At 42.0% G+C, this 16,861-nt stretch overlaps 2 protein-coding genes across 3 annotated transcripts; one reads left to right on the forward strand and one right to left on the reverse strand.

Annotated features, from left to right (window-relative positions):
* The first annotated feature begins 6,749 nt into the window (after nt 1-6,749).
* Nucleotides 6,750-10,569, forward strand: cbx8b (chromobox homolog 8b). Its single transcript, XM_005919175.3, has 5 exons — nt 6,750-6,974; nt 7,105-7,148; nt 7,359-7,424; nt 7,540-7,606; nt 9,015-10,569. The coding sequence occupies exons 1-5, from the start codon at nt 6,906-6,908 to the stop codon at nt 9,852-9,854; spliced, it is 1,086 nt and encodes a 361-aa protein (XP_005919237.1). The 5' UTR covers nt 6,750-6,905; the 3' UTR covers nt 9,855-10,569.
* Nucleotides 10,570-12,191: 1,622 nt separating this feature from the next.
* On the reverse strand, nt 12,192-16,328 carry cunh17orf67 (chromosome unknown C17orf67 homolog). 2 transcript variants are annotated; one of them, XM_042219555.1, is made up of 5 exons: nt 15,753-16,328; nt 14,492-14,592; nt 14,345-14,371; nt 13,116-13,235; nt 12,192-12,406 (listed from the first exon to the last, which is right to left on the reverse strand). In XM_042219555.1, the coding sequence occupies exons 1-4, from the start codon at nt 15,805-15,807 to the stop codon at nt 13,119-13,121; spliced, it is 300 nt and encodes a 99-aa protein (XP_042075489.1). In that variant the 5' UTR covers nt 15,808-16,328; the 3' UTR covers nt 12,192-12,406; nt 13,116-13,118. The 2 variants fall into 2 exon arrangements, with proteins under 2 accessions (XP_042075489.1, XP_005919238.1); XM_005919176.3 differs by lacking the exon at nt 14,345-14,371 and having other exon boundaries at nt 15,753-15,981.
* Nucleotides 16,329-16,861: the final 533 nt, after the last annotated feature.

Raw genomic sequence — 16,861 nt, forward strand, 5'->3', positions numbered from 1 at the left:
GGGGGATACCCTTAATCACGTGATGCGACCTCGGCTTCCCTCAGAGAGCTGACTGTTTTAGCAGGAAGAAGACGGCTGCTGTTGTCTTAAAAGGTTGCCTCAGAAGAAGCTAAATCTGATCTTGGCTCTGTCTGTCTGTGTGTGTGCGTGCGTGCGTGTGGGCTGCAGGCCACAAGGATTACAGAGCCGGGGTGTATTTTCAGATGAGCATCCTACAATCCCACAGGCTGTTTTGGACCAGCATGTGTGCCATACTGGAGCTCAAAGTCAGGCCTTTTCACTTGTATATGTGCAAATTATTTTAACTCACATAAAAAACTGCTTTTTACAGAAGTTTGCAGTTTAATTCTGGCCTATATCAGCAACTGAGTTTAAAGTGAAACGATCACAGGCCTGAATTATGCAACAGTAAAAGAAAGACCTTAAATATTGAATATATTGAATCGCTGAATTCTTTGACTGAAAAACAAAACGTCTGTTTTGTGCTGAAATGATGCTAAAGAAGTACGATTGTAATTTAAAGCTCATAATTTTGACCTGAACAGCTGTTCGCGCCAGGTGTTTCTTTGATAAATCATGCTGCCATGCTGAGAGACTCAACAGGAGGCAACTGATTTCTTCGCTACAGGTTCAGCTTTAATGGCAGAGGCGGGGTATTATTTTCACGTTTCTTGTTTAATGCATGCATATAGTGAAGGAGCTGGTTCGTGCAGGTGAGCTCAGTCCTAAAGCTGCCCGAAACATTTTTGTCTTGCCACACGAATGCATCATCTATCCGTCTGCTGTGAGGGGAAATGTGCGATATCCGTATTTTCCGACAATGTGTGTGCATAAATAATCTTTAGAAAAGCGATGAAATCTGACATTCCGACAACCGCAATGACAGAGATGGCAGCTCTCGACCATTTCCTCTGCTCCAACCCGCCAATAAAACTGCTTTCTGTGCGCATTAATATGAGCGTAGACAGAGAAAATGGCTGTCCTCTCCTCCTCCGTGCGCGCTCTTCTCTCGCGTCTCTCCGAAACGCTGAGCAGCAGCCCGCAAATTATTACCGCGATGTTCCAGCTGAGGAGCTACAGCGGGAAATTCCCCGCAGGATCTAAGACCAAGTTACTTCCTTTGTAATGGCTGTTTGCGCTTATTCGTGTAAAGAATCTAATAAAAAAATGTGACAGACACCAAACAAGTTGGTTTCTTACTGCAATCATCTAAAGAAGAATTGCACAAAATGCTGCACGGAGGATTTGCGCTGTTTCTCTTCCTGATTTGTGTCAGGTTGAGCTGATTTTGCGTGTGAGTGATGAACAGATCCAGGGCTCGTCTCACAGAAGACACGTGCTTTTTGAATTGCCAAACTTTTATTCCGAGGGGAGTCTCGAGTGGGCCGGCACTTTCTCCACACACATCCTTAAGTGCAGATTTTGGACTGCGCCACACATCAGCGCAGTTACAAACCTCTTGACCCGCCTGCCCTTTTTAAATTTAGATCCGGTTTAAATGCTGTGAACTGGACAGAAATTTCCACGCGTGACAAAATTACTGACTGAACCCGACTGTTTTAGCTCTTTATGATGTGAACATTAGTTCCGTTTGTAAAATGGGGAAAAACATCCTCTCATGTTTTGTCCCAAACCCACCAATGAGCCTGGTACAAATATTCCTCTGAAACTCTTTTTAAAGCTGCTCACATAAAGGAGTCTTTGTGTCGTTTTTACACAGAAAAAAAGTTGTTTGAAGGGGAAACGGGTAGGAATAGAAACTGGAGTGTAAATTGCACATAAAAACATTAGAGACTAATAGTTTCATTTACGCAGGCAGCCTGCTGGGATCCCCCTGCCTTTTCCAATGAACAAAGTGACTAAAGCTCCAGTGATCCAGCGGTGACTGGCAGATGAGCTCAGCCCTTGTGAAGACTGTGAACTCATGAAGACTCTGGTGGTGGTTTTTTGTTTTGTTTTTCGTGTCAACGTAACATAATTATCCACAGTGTTTTCCCTAAGTAGTGAATTGGAGCCCCGCGCCTCTGATTTCGGTCTATTCTCTGTTCTCTGATCATTTTCACCCTGCAGGCTGTACGAGCCCGGTTGGTTTGAAACCGGTTGAGCCTGCACGAAAATCAAGTTTTCATGAGACATGACGGGAATCCGTGAAAGGAATTCAGCTTTAAAATGAAGAGAACCATGAAGAATATTGACTACCTGCCATGATACCTTATTGAACTAATGTTTTTTCTTCAACTGCCCATTAGTGCGATTACCTATGGGAAAAAGGAAATTAATAAAGGCTAAAAATTGGGTCTAATGTAAACGTTTAAATCCCCAGACAAGTGGAAAAAAAATGGGGGAAAGCTTTAATTGGGGCAGGATTCCTTAAATGCTTAAGCTCCAGAACGGACTGAACTTGGTCAATTGGATGTCTGAAATGTCTGGTTATTATTGCGCTGTTTTTCGTATTAGTCCCTTTGTGCTGTAGCCGGGGATTCCTGTTTTGTGCGCACACCGGGAACACGCGTCTTGCCCGGATACAAGCCAACCAATGGTGTTTTAATGGCGGCGGCACTGCTGCACTGCAGGCGCGCCGAGACCAATCGCATCCAGAGTCTGAGGTGCGCCCATCTTCTCTTTCTGTCTGCGCTCAGAAGAAAAAAAAGCCGAAGCATGGATCAGAACCTGTAGCCTGGAATAATCACCGGGCCAGCTAAAGGCTTAATCCGAGCTTTGCTTCCTTTAAGAGGTTCTGATATGTCACTCACCGCAGCCTACAGATCCAGAGTAATGCTTTGGAGATTAGGGCATCTTTCAAATATTTAGTTTGGGTTTGGTGTTCGACCATTCCCTTTGGGTTTCACCTCCGGGGGAAATTATCTTACATAAATGGTAAATATTTCCCTCTGTGCGCGCAACACCAAATTACTGCGAGTCAATTTCTGTTCTGGCTCTTTCAGGTGATTTTGAGCCGGTTTTAATGAGTTTTATTCGAAGATCCTTTCGCTCAGAAACTGAGAAGAACAGAAAACATGTTTAAATTTGGTTTATTAGAAATTTGGGGAATTTTAATGCGTCGTGGCATCTTCACTCAGCCTGTAGTCACACCTTTTTATTAGCAACAGTTTAGGAATTTAAAACGACAAATGCTCCGGATAGTTTTAAATTTCCCCGAAATTGTTGGTGCTCAGTCAATCTCTGCTCTTAATTATCCCGATGTGAGGCCTCCTCACCCCCGTGTGGTTTTCATGTTTTTGTTCCTCAGTCAGTGATCGTGGGCCTGCTGGACCTGCGCGCATGATTGAGATTTTAAACCAACCTCAGTTATTTGTTTTATTACGCTTAAAGCAATAAAGGCAGCATATTGTTTACCATGTACCTACATGTTTAGCTTTACATGATAGTGTTTATATTTTAAAGTGATGAAACGTGAAAAAGAAAAAGGAAAACGTGTTTTATTATCCAATAAATATAAATGAGGAATGTTATTAAATTGAACACATTATGTCGGTCTAAAAAAATAATGTGTGTGTGTGTGTGTGTGTGTGTGTGTGTGTGTGTGCGTGTGTGTGTGTGTGGCAGAGACCTATACTGTAAAATGTAATTAGTTCTCAGAAAAAAAATTATGCAAACTTGTTGCCTTAGAAAAACTAAGTGCAGCTTACTTAAGATGAATTAGGGCATCTTATTCGTTGAGAATATGCGAAGTTAAATGATGGATTTCTCTCACCCACTCACACACGCACGCACACACAGAATATATAGTTAGTGAAGGCATCATCCTCCTGCTCCTCACGGAGCGCTTGTTCTTGAATTTGTCTTCTCCGCATTTGTAGTTTGCACCAGGGCCTTGCCAGGCTCCTCGAGAAAATCCTTTGCTCTGGAGCTTTCCTGTGTTCCAGTGTGGCTTTGGATATATCCAGATGATGAAAGCATTTCACGCTGGGATGTCTAAGATGTTGAAACATATCACAAGTATACCGTAGGGTTCTCATTTTGCAGCTGTAGCCATTCACCAGCTTGCCCATGTCGTCCAGCCGTCCCTCTGTGGGATTATAATCCATGATGATTTCCGGTATTTGATGCTCCTGCTCAAACACTCTCACACCCTTGTGCGGCAGATTTTTCTCCTTTTTTATGTAGGACACTAGGAGGTCTGGGCTGTGAACGCACACCTGGAAGAGCTGAAAGATTTGTGTCTGGGCCGTGTTCAGGACGGTCCACCTTTGTCTGCTTCCTCTTTAGAGGCTCCGATCACAGTTTGTGTGACATAAAAACGTCATTGCATGTTGCATAATTTCCCTGTAAACAGATGCAAGTTGCATTTAAATGCATTTGATGACTTAGCATCACAAGCAGCCCTAAATGGCACCAATGCTCGTCCCAGAGGAATTCTGTGAACTCCCGTTAGAATCCGAAACCCCAGCAAGGAGTGCACGGGAGTGGATTTGGGCCATCTCTCTCATCCCTCTCTAAAAACGCTTCTTCCCTCTAAATCAATGTACCTCAGAATGATTGAATGAATCCGGCACAGCCAGAAAAGGTTAAAAGGAAGACTGGATATCCAGCACTTGAGGAAATGACATCGGTGCTGCATTTTTACACTGTCAGCTCTGCGGGGTGTTTCTTTCTTTGGTGCAGGGAGACCATTTTCTTCAGATCCGTATTTTATCCCTTGCTGGCTGCTGATTGGCTGGCTGCTAATTGGCCGGTCCCGCGGTGTGCTGCTGAGCAGGGGTCCTGGGGCAGACTCGTTTTGGAAGGGGCTAGAGGTCAGTTTCATCCTCTTCTTCAAGCTCACCACAGCCAGAGTTTGAATGGATAGATGTAATGTTACGTTTCTGAAACATTGTCAAGCTTCTCTGCCTTCGAAAATCATATCTCTCTTGTGGTTACCCTAGCGTTACATAAATGACTCCTAAAAGAATATTTGGGAGTGGTGCTCAAGGACGAAATAAATAAAATAAATAAAATGTGTATGTGAAAGAATTTACATCAGTTTTATGCTTGAACATATTTAACAGTAAATGATCGCAGTGAAGTTTAACCTGACCTGCTGCTAAGACGTAATAGATTTAGATGATGAGTCATGAGTCTGAGGCATTTTTGAAAATTTTTAATTTATTTAAAAATATTCCAACCCAAGAGGAATTAAATGCATAATTAATAACCAGATTGTATGGCCATCTTTTTTTTTTTTTACTTACTTACTCATTCGCTTCCCTTTATCGCCGCTGTCCTTGTGTTGGAATTCATTTCATCTCATTTTTAACTGACGAAGAAAGATCAGCCAGTCTCAGCAAAGATGTTCAAATGATTCAGCCAAGACTAACCGCTCTTTATGCTGACTCAGCCGTTACCGTCCGCGCTAAACAGACACATCAAGCAAATAAACGTTTGTTAAACAGATCTGTTCATATAAATAATTTTTTATATATACATATATATATAAACGTAGTTATTCTTACTATTTCAACCTAATAAAATCGAATCTAAAAAATGAGCAAGTAAAAAATTATAAATATAAAAACAGTCTAATGAAAAATAAATAAATTTAAAAAATAATAATAATGATAATAATAATAATAATAATGTTTTTAAATTAATTTTTATTTTATAATTTTTTATCATTACACTGATACCAAAGTAAATGGATAAATAATCGAATTTATTTAATTTGTTGTTTGTTTTTTTGCGGGTAACATAAATGTGGCACTGTATGGGAAAACAGGGATCGGATTTATGAGCGGAAGGGCGCCTCACTGTGAGAAAGGAAAAGTGAAAACTGCGGTTTAACTTTGACCTTTTTGTTTGATGTGCGTTAAAAACAAGGGGCCTCGCAGGAGCTTATCCATAACTTCCGATTATCTGGGCTGAGAAATCTCATTATCGGGAAAAATTAAACAAAAATTCAAAGATGGCTGTGTTTCATAATTCAAAGAAACAAATCACAACCCCCCGTTTCACTGAAGAGACCAATCAGATGCCTTTAAACCTCACACAGCGAGAAGCTTTCCCAGATCTCTTCCTGGAAAATTCGTCTTATTACTACTTATCTTTGGGCCGTGACAGCTGTTTTCCTAACGTCTGATGAATCAGTGTCACTGAAAGGTTCAGTTTAATCGCTGAGATCCAATGGACTGACCTCCTACCAAAACACAAATTTATTTTATAACATTACAGGCATGTATTTGATTTAAATGTATCACCCACTTTGCATTTATTTCAAACAACGGAGCGCCGGCGTGTGATATGCGGTAAATCAGACGGCTGAATATAATTACAATATTTTCTCTTTAAGGTGAACGCGCAGAGAATAATTAGATAAAATCACGTGAACGGACCGGGCAGATATGTAGCACTTGGCCTGACGCAGGGAGGACGTGGAGGCGATCGTTTGGTGTTTATGGAATAACAAAAAATAACCTCCGCTTCATCAGCTGATGAATACGCTGCTGTAGCGACCAAACGCAAATGGGGGAAACTACCTACGCGCTGGCGCGCAATTCAGGCGCCCTCGTTATTTCCTACTCTCTCTCTATTTGCCTGACAAGGCTGGCGTGTCCGCATAACGAGACCGCGTGCATTTTTGCGCACATAACTTGCGCGAAATGATTCACTCGCAGCGCGGGGAAAAAAGCCACCATTTCCCCCTCCCCGAAGAATTCGCAGAGGCGCAAGCTCCTCCTCTCCACTTAGCAACCAGAGCACGTAGCAACGGTTCGACCAATGGGTGCTCGCCTAAAGGTTCCACCGACTGCGGTTCCTTAGCAACGCTGTGAAAAAACTGCGCTGACGTCCATTCTGTTCGGGAGTATTATGGTCTGTCGGGAATTCAGAGTGGCTGGGACTGGAGAAAAATATCTGCTCTGCTAGCGTTAGCGTCCACCCAGCTAACGGGAGGTAGCACTGGGGTAAACATGGAGCTTTCTGCCGTCGGGGAGAGGGTGTTCGCTGCCGAGTCTATCATCAAACGCAGAATCAGGAAGGTAGGCGGGAGATGTAACGTGCTCTTTTCTCCCAGAATGCTGAATAAGACCACCACCGCCGCACTCTCATACTACTATTAACCCTTGCGAGCTAACCAAGTCCTGTCTGTTTGTTTCTGATGGCATGCAGGGTCGCATTGAATACCTCGTGAAATGGAAGGGGTGGTCTCCCAAGTAAGTCCCGCTACACTGAGCCTCATTATGTTTTCACCCCGCGGCTGCCCTGCCCGCACTGTCTCGGCTGTGGCTGTCGTTAGCACAGCACATCACAGCTAGCGAGACAGCGGGATTAAAACTGAGCACGGTGGAGATTTTTAGCTCGCAGGCTAGCGCCGTGTGTCAGTTTCCGCTCCCTCTGTCTAACTCTGCGTTTTTAATTCGCAGATACAGCACTTGGGAACCGGAGGAAAATATTCTGGACTCCCGCCTGTTCGCCGCTTTTGAACAGAGGTAAGATGTCTGTGTGGCCTTTCTGGGCAGAGCCAGTGAGTGTTCGGTAACTGTACGCTGTCCTCGGTGCACTTTGCTCCCGTGACACTCAAAATGGGTGTCTGGTTTTTCACAGGGAGCGTGAAAGGGAGCTCTACGGGCCCAAAAAGAGAGGACCAAAACCCAAGACGTTTCTGCTTAAGGTAAAGCTGGCAGCTTGCTTTATTTTTTTATTGCGTGTCTCTAATAAAGCCCCAACAAACCCTTCCTGCGCTCTCTCCACTTCTGTAGATTGTGGCTTCTTAATTTTTTTCTTTGAGTGCATTAGTGAATGAGCAGGTTAAATATGCTAATTATGCATAATTAGGACAGCCTGCCCATGAATGGGAGTGTATTCAGTTTGTTTATTGCCTAATGGGGATGTATTGACATGCTAAAACAGGCTTTGAATACCTAAAGACAGGGGTGTCAAACAAGCGGCCCCTGGGGCCAGAAGCACATCGCAAAAGGTGTCCCATCAGGGGGCTTTTTTCAACTGGGGAAATTGAACTGTTAATTTTGTGGTGATACCAGGCATTAGAATATATATGATAAAATTATTTCTAGGTCCTGACAAATGGGTTGACCCAGAGAGTTTGGCATGTATCTGGTTATTTCTGCTTCTCTAAATGAAGAGAAAAATCAGGTATTATGCAGCTGTTTTAATGGACTATAGCTTACATGAGGACTCTTTGTGTCCTGTTAAATAAAATGTGTTTAACAAACAGCCAGGCTGTTTTTCCATCTTCTTCTTCTTTTTTTTACACGCTCTGGGTCTGTTGTCTCTTTATTAAAGCCACTTTTAAAGCAAAAATGGAAAAGCTCCAGGTGGCATGTAATAAATTAGAATTCAGGAATGTTTAAGTTCTCCAATTTTGTAGATCAGTAATAAAAAAAATCTCACTTGAATTTTAATGTACAAATTTATTTGCCTCTAAAATATAGTTGTAAGAACTATAAAACTACTCTACTTTAAAGGACATGAGGTGTTTTTCTTTTCTTGAACACATGCCGTTTATGCATTTGTTGTCCCTGTTGTGTAATTTATAAATAGATTAAAAAAATATAAAACAAATAGTCTATATACTGAAATGGATATGTGTCTGAAATAAATGATTTAATTAAAATTTTATGATTACATGTTACTTTCCAATGAGCCGAGGAAAACATCACGGCCTGATGCTTCATCTGTTCAGAGCGGTGAACCGTGAAAATTGCTTAATGAGCGGCAATTTGTCTTGAACAAAATGCCAGAGTCTCCACTGACAGGGCTCGTTTAAAGGGGATTGGTAGAAGTTTAGTAATAAACATGGTGCCCTGAAACTAGTTATTGCTGTGAATTATTGATGTAAGATTAATATCCACTCTTTCGATAGTTAGTTTATTAGCAGTCCAATATGACAGGTGTAGGTAGAAGCAATCAATTGGCTGTTTAAATTACATTTTACAAATTAATAGAAAAAGCAAACGATAAAAGAATGAATGAATCCCTTTTAACTGATTCAGTTTGATGTTCGCTATGAAAAATGGTGTCATTTTCTTAAAATACTAATTTCAAAAATTTTCTGATAGGCTCAGGCAAAGGTGAAGTCCAAGTCCTATGACTTCAGGAGCGAAGCAGTCCGAGGAATGCGCGTCACCTACCCGACCCCAGAACCGATTGCCACCCCCAGGGCCAGAGAGGGCCTGAGAGCTGTCGTGCCCACCATCTTCCCACCGAGTACCGTCAACCGTGGAGAAAGCGTACGCGTCCGACCGCCTGAACTGAGCCCTCGTGAGCACCAGCAGTCTTTGCTTCATACTAGTTCAGAAGACCTCATCCACATACCTAAAAAGAGAGGTCCCAAGCCTAAGCCGCGGTTTAATGAGGTCTTCTCTGAGCACCATAAAAGGAGAGGGGAGGAGCAGGAGAGCCACGGCCCTCACAAACTGGCTAAGCTCCAGGGGGGCGAAGACATGAGGCTGGTCAAACTGGCCCACAGACATCCAGAGAACCACGGCCACAGCCATAAACATCATTACCACCACCATCACCACCACCATCACCACACACAGCGCTCTGGGGAGAGCTCCTACAAACAGCTGTACTCAGACCGCGGCCTGCATCCTCACAGAACAGACATGGACACTCACAGGATAAAGGACGTCTCCGCCTACCTGGTACCTGCACACTTCAAGCACCACTCCAAAATGAGTCTGAGTCGTCCCGCCGAGCTCCCCCAAATGGAAAAGCCTTATTTTCTGGACAGGCCGTCCCCAACGCGGCTCGACGACGACTTGGACGAAGTGACGTGGAGGCCGTCTCTCGGCAACGTGGAGAAGGTCCTGGTGACAGACGTGACCACCAACTTCCTGACGGTCACCATCAAGGAGAGCAGCACTTCTAAAGGCTTCTTCAAGGACAAAAGATGACTGACTGATGCTCTGTTTTCTGACTTTCAGCAGATCTGAAGTTTATAGGACATGGTGGGATTATCAAGCAACGCAGATTTTGTATGTAATGTAAAAAGGCAAATAACATAATGTGCATATGTGTATATAATATAAAGCTGGACATCTATTTAATGTATTGACCAAATCAAATGAAGTCCCTTTCACATTGTGCAATGGTTAACATGAGTTGCATGTTTCCTTTGCAGCGAGTGGCTACTTTCTGTACAGATCTTGTGACTTTTACTATTTTGCATTTAAAACTAACAAGAATGTATTTTTTCCACGTTTCTTCCCACCTGAGCTGTGCAGCGAGGATATTTAATTCAGGTTGTGGTCTGAACAATTCTCTTTATTTGAACTGATTTGACTGAAAGGTTTCGCTTGATTTCAAATCCTGGAATAATATTTAAAAATTAACTCAAGCACTTTGAATTTTAAAGTATTAGAAAAAATCTTTATGTTGTCTTCAAAGACCGAGTTTGCCTCGGAGATTTCTAAAACCTAAAGTAAATTAACAAATTCAACACACTCTGAAGTTTTCCCAAAGTTAATATAACATTTTCCATTAACATAGTTCCTATATTTTACATTTTCATAGAAAAACGATCATACAGCTTTGTTGTAACTGACAAAAAAAGAGGTTGTTGTCAAACTGCTTTTTAGACGCTTTTCAATAAATCATTTGAATTTCTCATTTCTTTGTGTTGTTTTTAAACCATCGTCAGCCCTCCGGGTTCCGCTTAGATCCATCAATTAGACCCGACAAACGACTTAACCGCCGGGCTTAGTTTTATATTCCCCACATATAATAATATCTCTCGATTTCAACGCGTTGTTTAATATTTATTTATTTATTGAAATTTCTGCAAAGTTGCGCCAAAAGTTAAAGGCCTCGGGCTCATCACCCAGCCCGGCTCGCACAGTCCTGCGGGAGGCCTACATGATTCTCCCTCCAGAGTTGCAACAGCACAAAATTCTCCCCCCTCTGGTCAATAAAAGTCCGTGAATCTGCTTTCATTGTTTAATTTTTGTATGCGTCGTGACTCTACATGGCTGCATGCCCGCTTAGTTTTATTATTAAAAAAAGAAAAAGAAAACGATTGAAATGACCAAATGCAGCCAGTAATTCCTATAATTATTCCATTTTTATTCAAGGTATATTTAAAAGTAAACACATTTTTAATGTTTTTGATTGATTTCATGATATTTTCTGTGTATGCGATTGCGCCAGGACAGGCCTCAGACAACAGCCTTAGAGTGCGGTGAAAAATGAGAAACGGGTAAATTGTTCCGCATGCAGGTGCACACATTTCACAGCTCTATGCAGCGCGGCTCTGCTTTATTCATCCGCGACACAGGCCTACTCACATGTGGACCGATCGCGGGTTCTACGGCGTTCATACTGTACAGATTGGAGCGCTTCAATCACCGCACTTGTGTGGCGTAAAATCAGGAGCGACGCGGTCAGACAGGAAAACGGGTGGGGTCATTAACAATCAATTTTATCGGTTTTTAGAATAAAATAATAATAAAACATATGTCGCCTATAAAAATATGACAAAAACAAACCCTCTTTAGCTTCATTCGTAATTTCTGTACGTAAACAGACTGGGGGGCGAATACAGCAGGCCTGTATATGTCCTCCACATGATGCGGGTGGTGCAGTGGCTGATGTGGGTTCAAACTTTCTGAACGACTGTCTGTGGAGTTTGTGTTCTCTCAAAGCCCGAGGACATGCGCGTTAGGTTAACTGGTCATTCTGAGGTGTCACAGTGGTGACCTGTTCACGGCGTGCGCCTCCCTTCGCCCTGCGTCAGGTGAACGATGGTGCTTGTGTTCAATTTTCTGTCAGCTACAAGTGTGGACTGCCGTCTTGCGCGCGCACGTTTTGTCCCACATTTAGTTTTATGCATCCGGTCAGCCAGTTTATCAAAGTTTGAAATCCGGTAATTATCACACAAATATATTTTATCAGAACAGCAAAATCCTTCGTGTTTGTTTCATTTCCCCAAAAACGAAATAAAATGTTTCTTAGAGCTTTTGTAAAGCAAAGCGTGAAGACGGGGGGAAAGGTGTGTGAAGGGGGCGTTTAGACGCACGAACACGGCTAAGGAAAAAACATTCTGGCCTGCCTCCGCTTCAAGGTGTTAAGCAGAGAACAAAACGCCATCTAATATGCAAATAACTTGAGGCGCTAAAACTTTTATGTCACTGAAACCAGAATCCAGTCGACTGTCTTCAGAAAAAAGGAAATGATTAAGATCTGCATGCAGGTCTGCAGTCTCGCTCTTATTCAAACAAATAAATACAACTTTATTGGAGCTTATGATTTATTTTATTTTATTTTATTCTATTCATTAACAAATTTCAGTCTGTGCAGCTACAGAAATAAAGGCGTAAAGGAGCAAATTACAAAGAATTCACTCTAGAAATAATACAACACATGCATATTTTGGTCATTAGATTGAAAAATAATGAGAAAAGAGACTCCAGCTTCAGTCCACGGTCAGTCAGTCACAGCAGGCCTTTTACTGCAGAGAGAGAAAACAAATTCAGATTAAAAACAAGTTTGTCAGTGTAGTTAAAAAAAATAATTCTATATCCCCTTAAATCCATATGTACTGTGAAGTGAGGCACAAATCAGTCTTAATATTCATATTAACATCTAATATTCAGGTATAGTTTTAGATTCAAGCAGGCCACCAAACTTGGTTTACTATCTTTATGACCAAACCACATGGACATCACTTCACCCTTAACTGAAACTTTATCACAGGGAACTCAGATCCTCAAAGTGACACTTTGGCGTTATCACAATTTAACTCAGAACTGGCGAATAAGCCTGATTTCGTAATTCTTAACCACTGATAGCCAGTTTGACTTTTGAAAAGAGTTAAGCAAGAAAACTAATAGTGTTCAAAGAAAAGAGCCCTGGCTGTGAGATATTTTCTCACAGGTTTCTGAGGTTTCCTGTTGTGCCAAACAGTCTTGATAAAATCGCAAAAAACAGGAAGAGCACTAACACAACAGCAGAGACAAATTTCCAATACAGAAACAAGTCATTCAGTTCAAAAGAGAAAAGGGCTTTAGCCATCAGGGAATAAAAGGTGTCTAAAAAGGTGACTGAGATGAAAACTGAGGGGTCTGTTGCTGTGCAGATGCACTGTGCTGTAGTCACTCATGAATAGTTTGCAGTTGGGGTTAGAAGTGAAAGTTGAGACTTCGGGTGACTTTTGCCACCTTTTAAACCGGGTTTCCATAGTTTCTGTCGCAGCGTGGGTAGCAGTGAGGGTTCAGCCAGTGCTCCAAGTTGGTCTCCCGGGCCCTCAGATCCAGAGCCTGCATGTGGAGCAGATGCTCCTGCAGGGAGAAGATTGACATCATTGAATAAGACGAACCAAAAGACAGATGAGTGCACACTGAAAGAAACAACGAAAGAAAAATGCTGGAGCTCATTTTGCAAACTGAAACAGAGCACAACATAAAATGACAGAGATGAGTAAACCGAGGGCGATATCACGTGTCCTGTACAGAGCTGGGGGATGTAATAAAAGCAGTGCACGTGCTTTCAGAGAGATTATTTTAAGAAGCTCAGGTACTGACAGGAACCGACAAGCTCAGAGTCTCAGCTGTAACCTGTAAATTAGATTAGGTGACTCGGACCTTTGTGTCCGTGCTCTCTTTGTCCCACAGAGAAAGGGTCAAAGGTTTTTGTTGTTTTTCTTTTACAGGTACCATATGTATTAAATAATATGTAATGACACAGTTTATTATAAATATACACATAGAATATCTTCTGAAAAATGATCCTAGGTAAAATTCCCTTTAATTATACAATAGATGGAATTATATTGTATTTACTTGTTATATTTTATTTAATTTTCATTTGGTTTTTTATTTATTTTTGACCTTATTTTAATTTTTTTTATATATATATTTTTCTTGTCCCACTTGACCTTTTTTGACCTTATTTTAATTTTGCATGTGATTTAACACAGAAAGAGTCACTAAATTACACTAAACAAACAAAGACTAATAAAATGAGGTGATATCAAAAGTATTTGCAATGTACAAAAATTCTAAAAATTCACTCATAAAAACACTCACAAAGCTTTAACGCTTACCATCTCTAAGCAGACTATAAACAATAATAATAATAAATGTCTTATAAAATATTGTAACAGGCTTTAAATGTTCTCTGAAGGTCTATGAAAGTTTTAAAAATACTGCCTTTGCAAAGCTCCTCACCTGAGTCAGTGCTGACTGGTCTAGAAACAAAGTGATAAGACAGATTTGCTTATGCTTTTATATCTTCAACTTAAAACTGTTTAACCCGCATAAATGTGATTAAACACTATAACTAAAAGCTTTAAAACACACACAGAATGAATTCATTATATGGACGAGTGACATGAGCAGGACTCAAATTTACCAGAAAAACCAAAATTTAAATTGCTTGCAGCACTTACACTGTGTTGCAATGTTCGGCTTTTATCCTGCTGACAAACAGGACAGCACAAACTGTTGCAACAGAACTGAATAGGTTCAATACTCTTGGTTAAATCTGTGCTTTTTCCAATATACTAACTGTGCTCTTTGCTCTGAGTGGACCTTACCCTCATTGGCTCATCGGGGTAGCCAGCCTTCATTGGCCGGTCCTGCCTCTTGGTACGGAGCAGCTGCTTAGCTACGCTCTCCTTGATTATGGGGTTTGCATCTAAAGGGAAAAAAATGTAAAGATAAGAGTTTGGAAGTAAATGTTTACTTACGTTGACTTCTTTCGGTGCTGTAGAAGAAGGTTTAGCAGGTTAGGATAAGACTGTTTTGCTCTTGCCTTGTAGATGTGAGTCAGTGTTTGTGTTTTGGCAGCTTCCTCTGTTTTTGCTTATTCTTAGACTCAGGAACTAAAACTGCCTGCTTTGAATTTAACCTCTGCCTGAGATATTTTGTTTGTGACATCTGTTTTCTTGGCAGCTAAGTTGTGGTTAATAAGAATAGCATTCCTCTCACTGAAAGCTGTACTCAGGCCCATAAATAAAACTCTCACACTATTTGCTGCTCGTGAGCTGTGGCTGGCCTGATCTATTTAGCTAGTGTCTATGTGAGGCTGTTTATTCCCCAGTGGCAGGCACACGCACACACCAACACACAAACACACACCGAACACAAACACACACACACACAACACACACACACACACACACACACACACACACACACACACACACACACACACACACACACACGCACACCAGTGAGGGCTCTCTGTCTCCCTCTCTCTCTAAGCCCGGGCCTGCATTAGGAAGCAGGGTATTTGGTGGAAGGTAACAAAGTGCCCATTCAGCCCCCTCGCTCCCCAGGGAGTCGAGCCCATGCAGCATGTGACCCCAGCAGGCTTTCTGTTCCTCTCCTGCCACAGGGAGCTGCTGTGAAACTCTGTCAACACAGGCCTGAGCTGCTGGTGCTGCCTGGAGCCTCAGAGCAACGTGGCAAAAATACTAACGGTGTACGTCCACCTGTGGATTGCCACAAAAATAAACCATCCTGATGACGTGTAAGTCTTCTGGCTTAAATCAGGCCAAAAGTCAATTGTTATAAAATACAACAGTGTTTCAAAAAGATTGGGCTAAAAATACAAATAAAGATCTTCTGCACATCTATCTAAATATTTCTACCACAACAAAAGGAAGGTGCAGCAAACTACCCTTAAAATAACCTATCCTTACCACAATGGTATGCATTACTCTTCAACGTCTAAGGATATAACTACACCAGCTCCCTCACAATTGCAAAAAACAAGACGCAGAGCACCTGAAAAGGTGTTCTGATGTGACAGGTCACTGTCCTCCATGCGTCAATTCCCTGAGAATTTCCTACCTGTGTAAATGGTCAGCAGGACCACGCAAAGCAAAAACACCACCAGCTTCTTCATCTTTTTCTTTTTCGCCCTTTTCCTGCCTGAGCCCTCTCAACTCTGAGGTCCTGACCAGAGTCCAGAGGGGGTGAAAAGAGGAGATCCTCCTCCTCCTCTGCTTCCTCCTTGACTCTGGCCACAACACACTGCCTCAGACTACCAAGGTTTCAAATAAACTGTAAATATTAGTGACACATTAGCACATGTAAAGATATAAAGTTTACCAATTAATGCTTTAAAGGTGAACAGTTCCTGTGAATAACTAACTAATTTACAGCTCCTTATTTTTATTATTGTGCCCTAACAGTGTCATTTTGCATGATTGAGTGTTAAAAATTATCCATATTATCTTATGCTGAGCTTTTTGTAGACCCCATCAGTTCCTCCTCTTTCTGAAACAAGCTGCTTTAGATCCTCCCCCTTTAAGACAAATTTGTTATGATCAGTTGATCCATGTAAACAGAAGATTTGCACGCCAGCTGGGCGGAGCTTCTGTATCCTCTCAGTGACATCACATAGAGCAAAAAGTAGAAAAAGCAGTCTTAAACCACCAAATACCTGCAGAGATGAGGCACGTCAGCTGAATGGGACAAGCAAGATCCAGGCTATAAACAAAAGCAAAACAATCCTACCAGTGGCTGGTCTGAAAGACAGCACAGAGGCACTAATCACGGCAGCACAGGAACAAGCTCTGAGCACAAGATCCATAGAGGCTGGGGTCTAGCTCACAGATACAGACAGACAAACTGGTGATGGCTAACCAACCGGACATAGTAGTAGTGGACAAGCAGAGGAAAACGACCATAGCAGAAGTACCAAGGGCGGAGAGAGAGCTGGAGAAGATGTGGAGGGTGAAGGCAACAGTGGTCCCAGTGGTAATCGGAGTGCTCAGTGCAGTGACCCCCAAGCTGGGCTAGTGGCTTCAGCAGATCCCAGGAACAACATCCGAGATCTCTGTCCAGAAGAACGTAGTCTTAGGAACAGCCAAGATGTAAAAACAAGGAAAAGCAGAATAAGTCTATTTCAATGTATTAAACGTAGGTGTTAGGTTAGGTTGCAGGTAAAGGTCTAT

Source organism: Haplochromis burtoni, unplaced genomic scaffold (assembly GCF_018398535.1).
Source record: "Haplochromis burtoni strain Fernald_Lab_line unplaced genomic scaffold, NCSU_Asbu1 Contig_35, whole genome shotgun sequence".
Lineage (NCBI taxonomy): Eukaryota > Metazoa > Chordata > Actinopteri > Cichliformes > Cichlidae > Haplochromis > Haplochromis burtoni.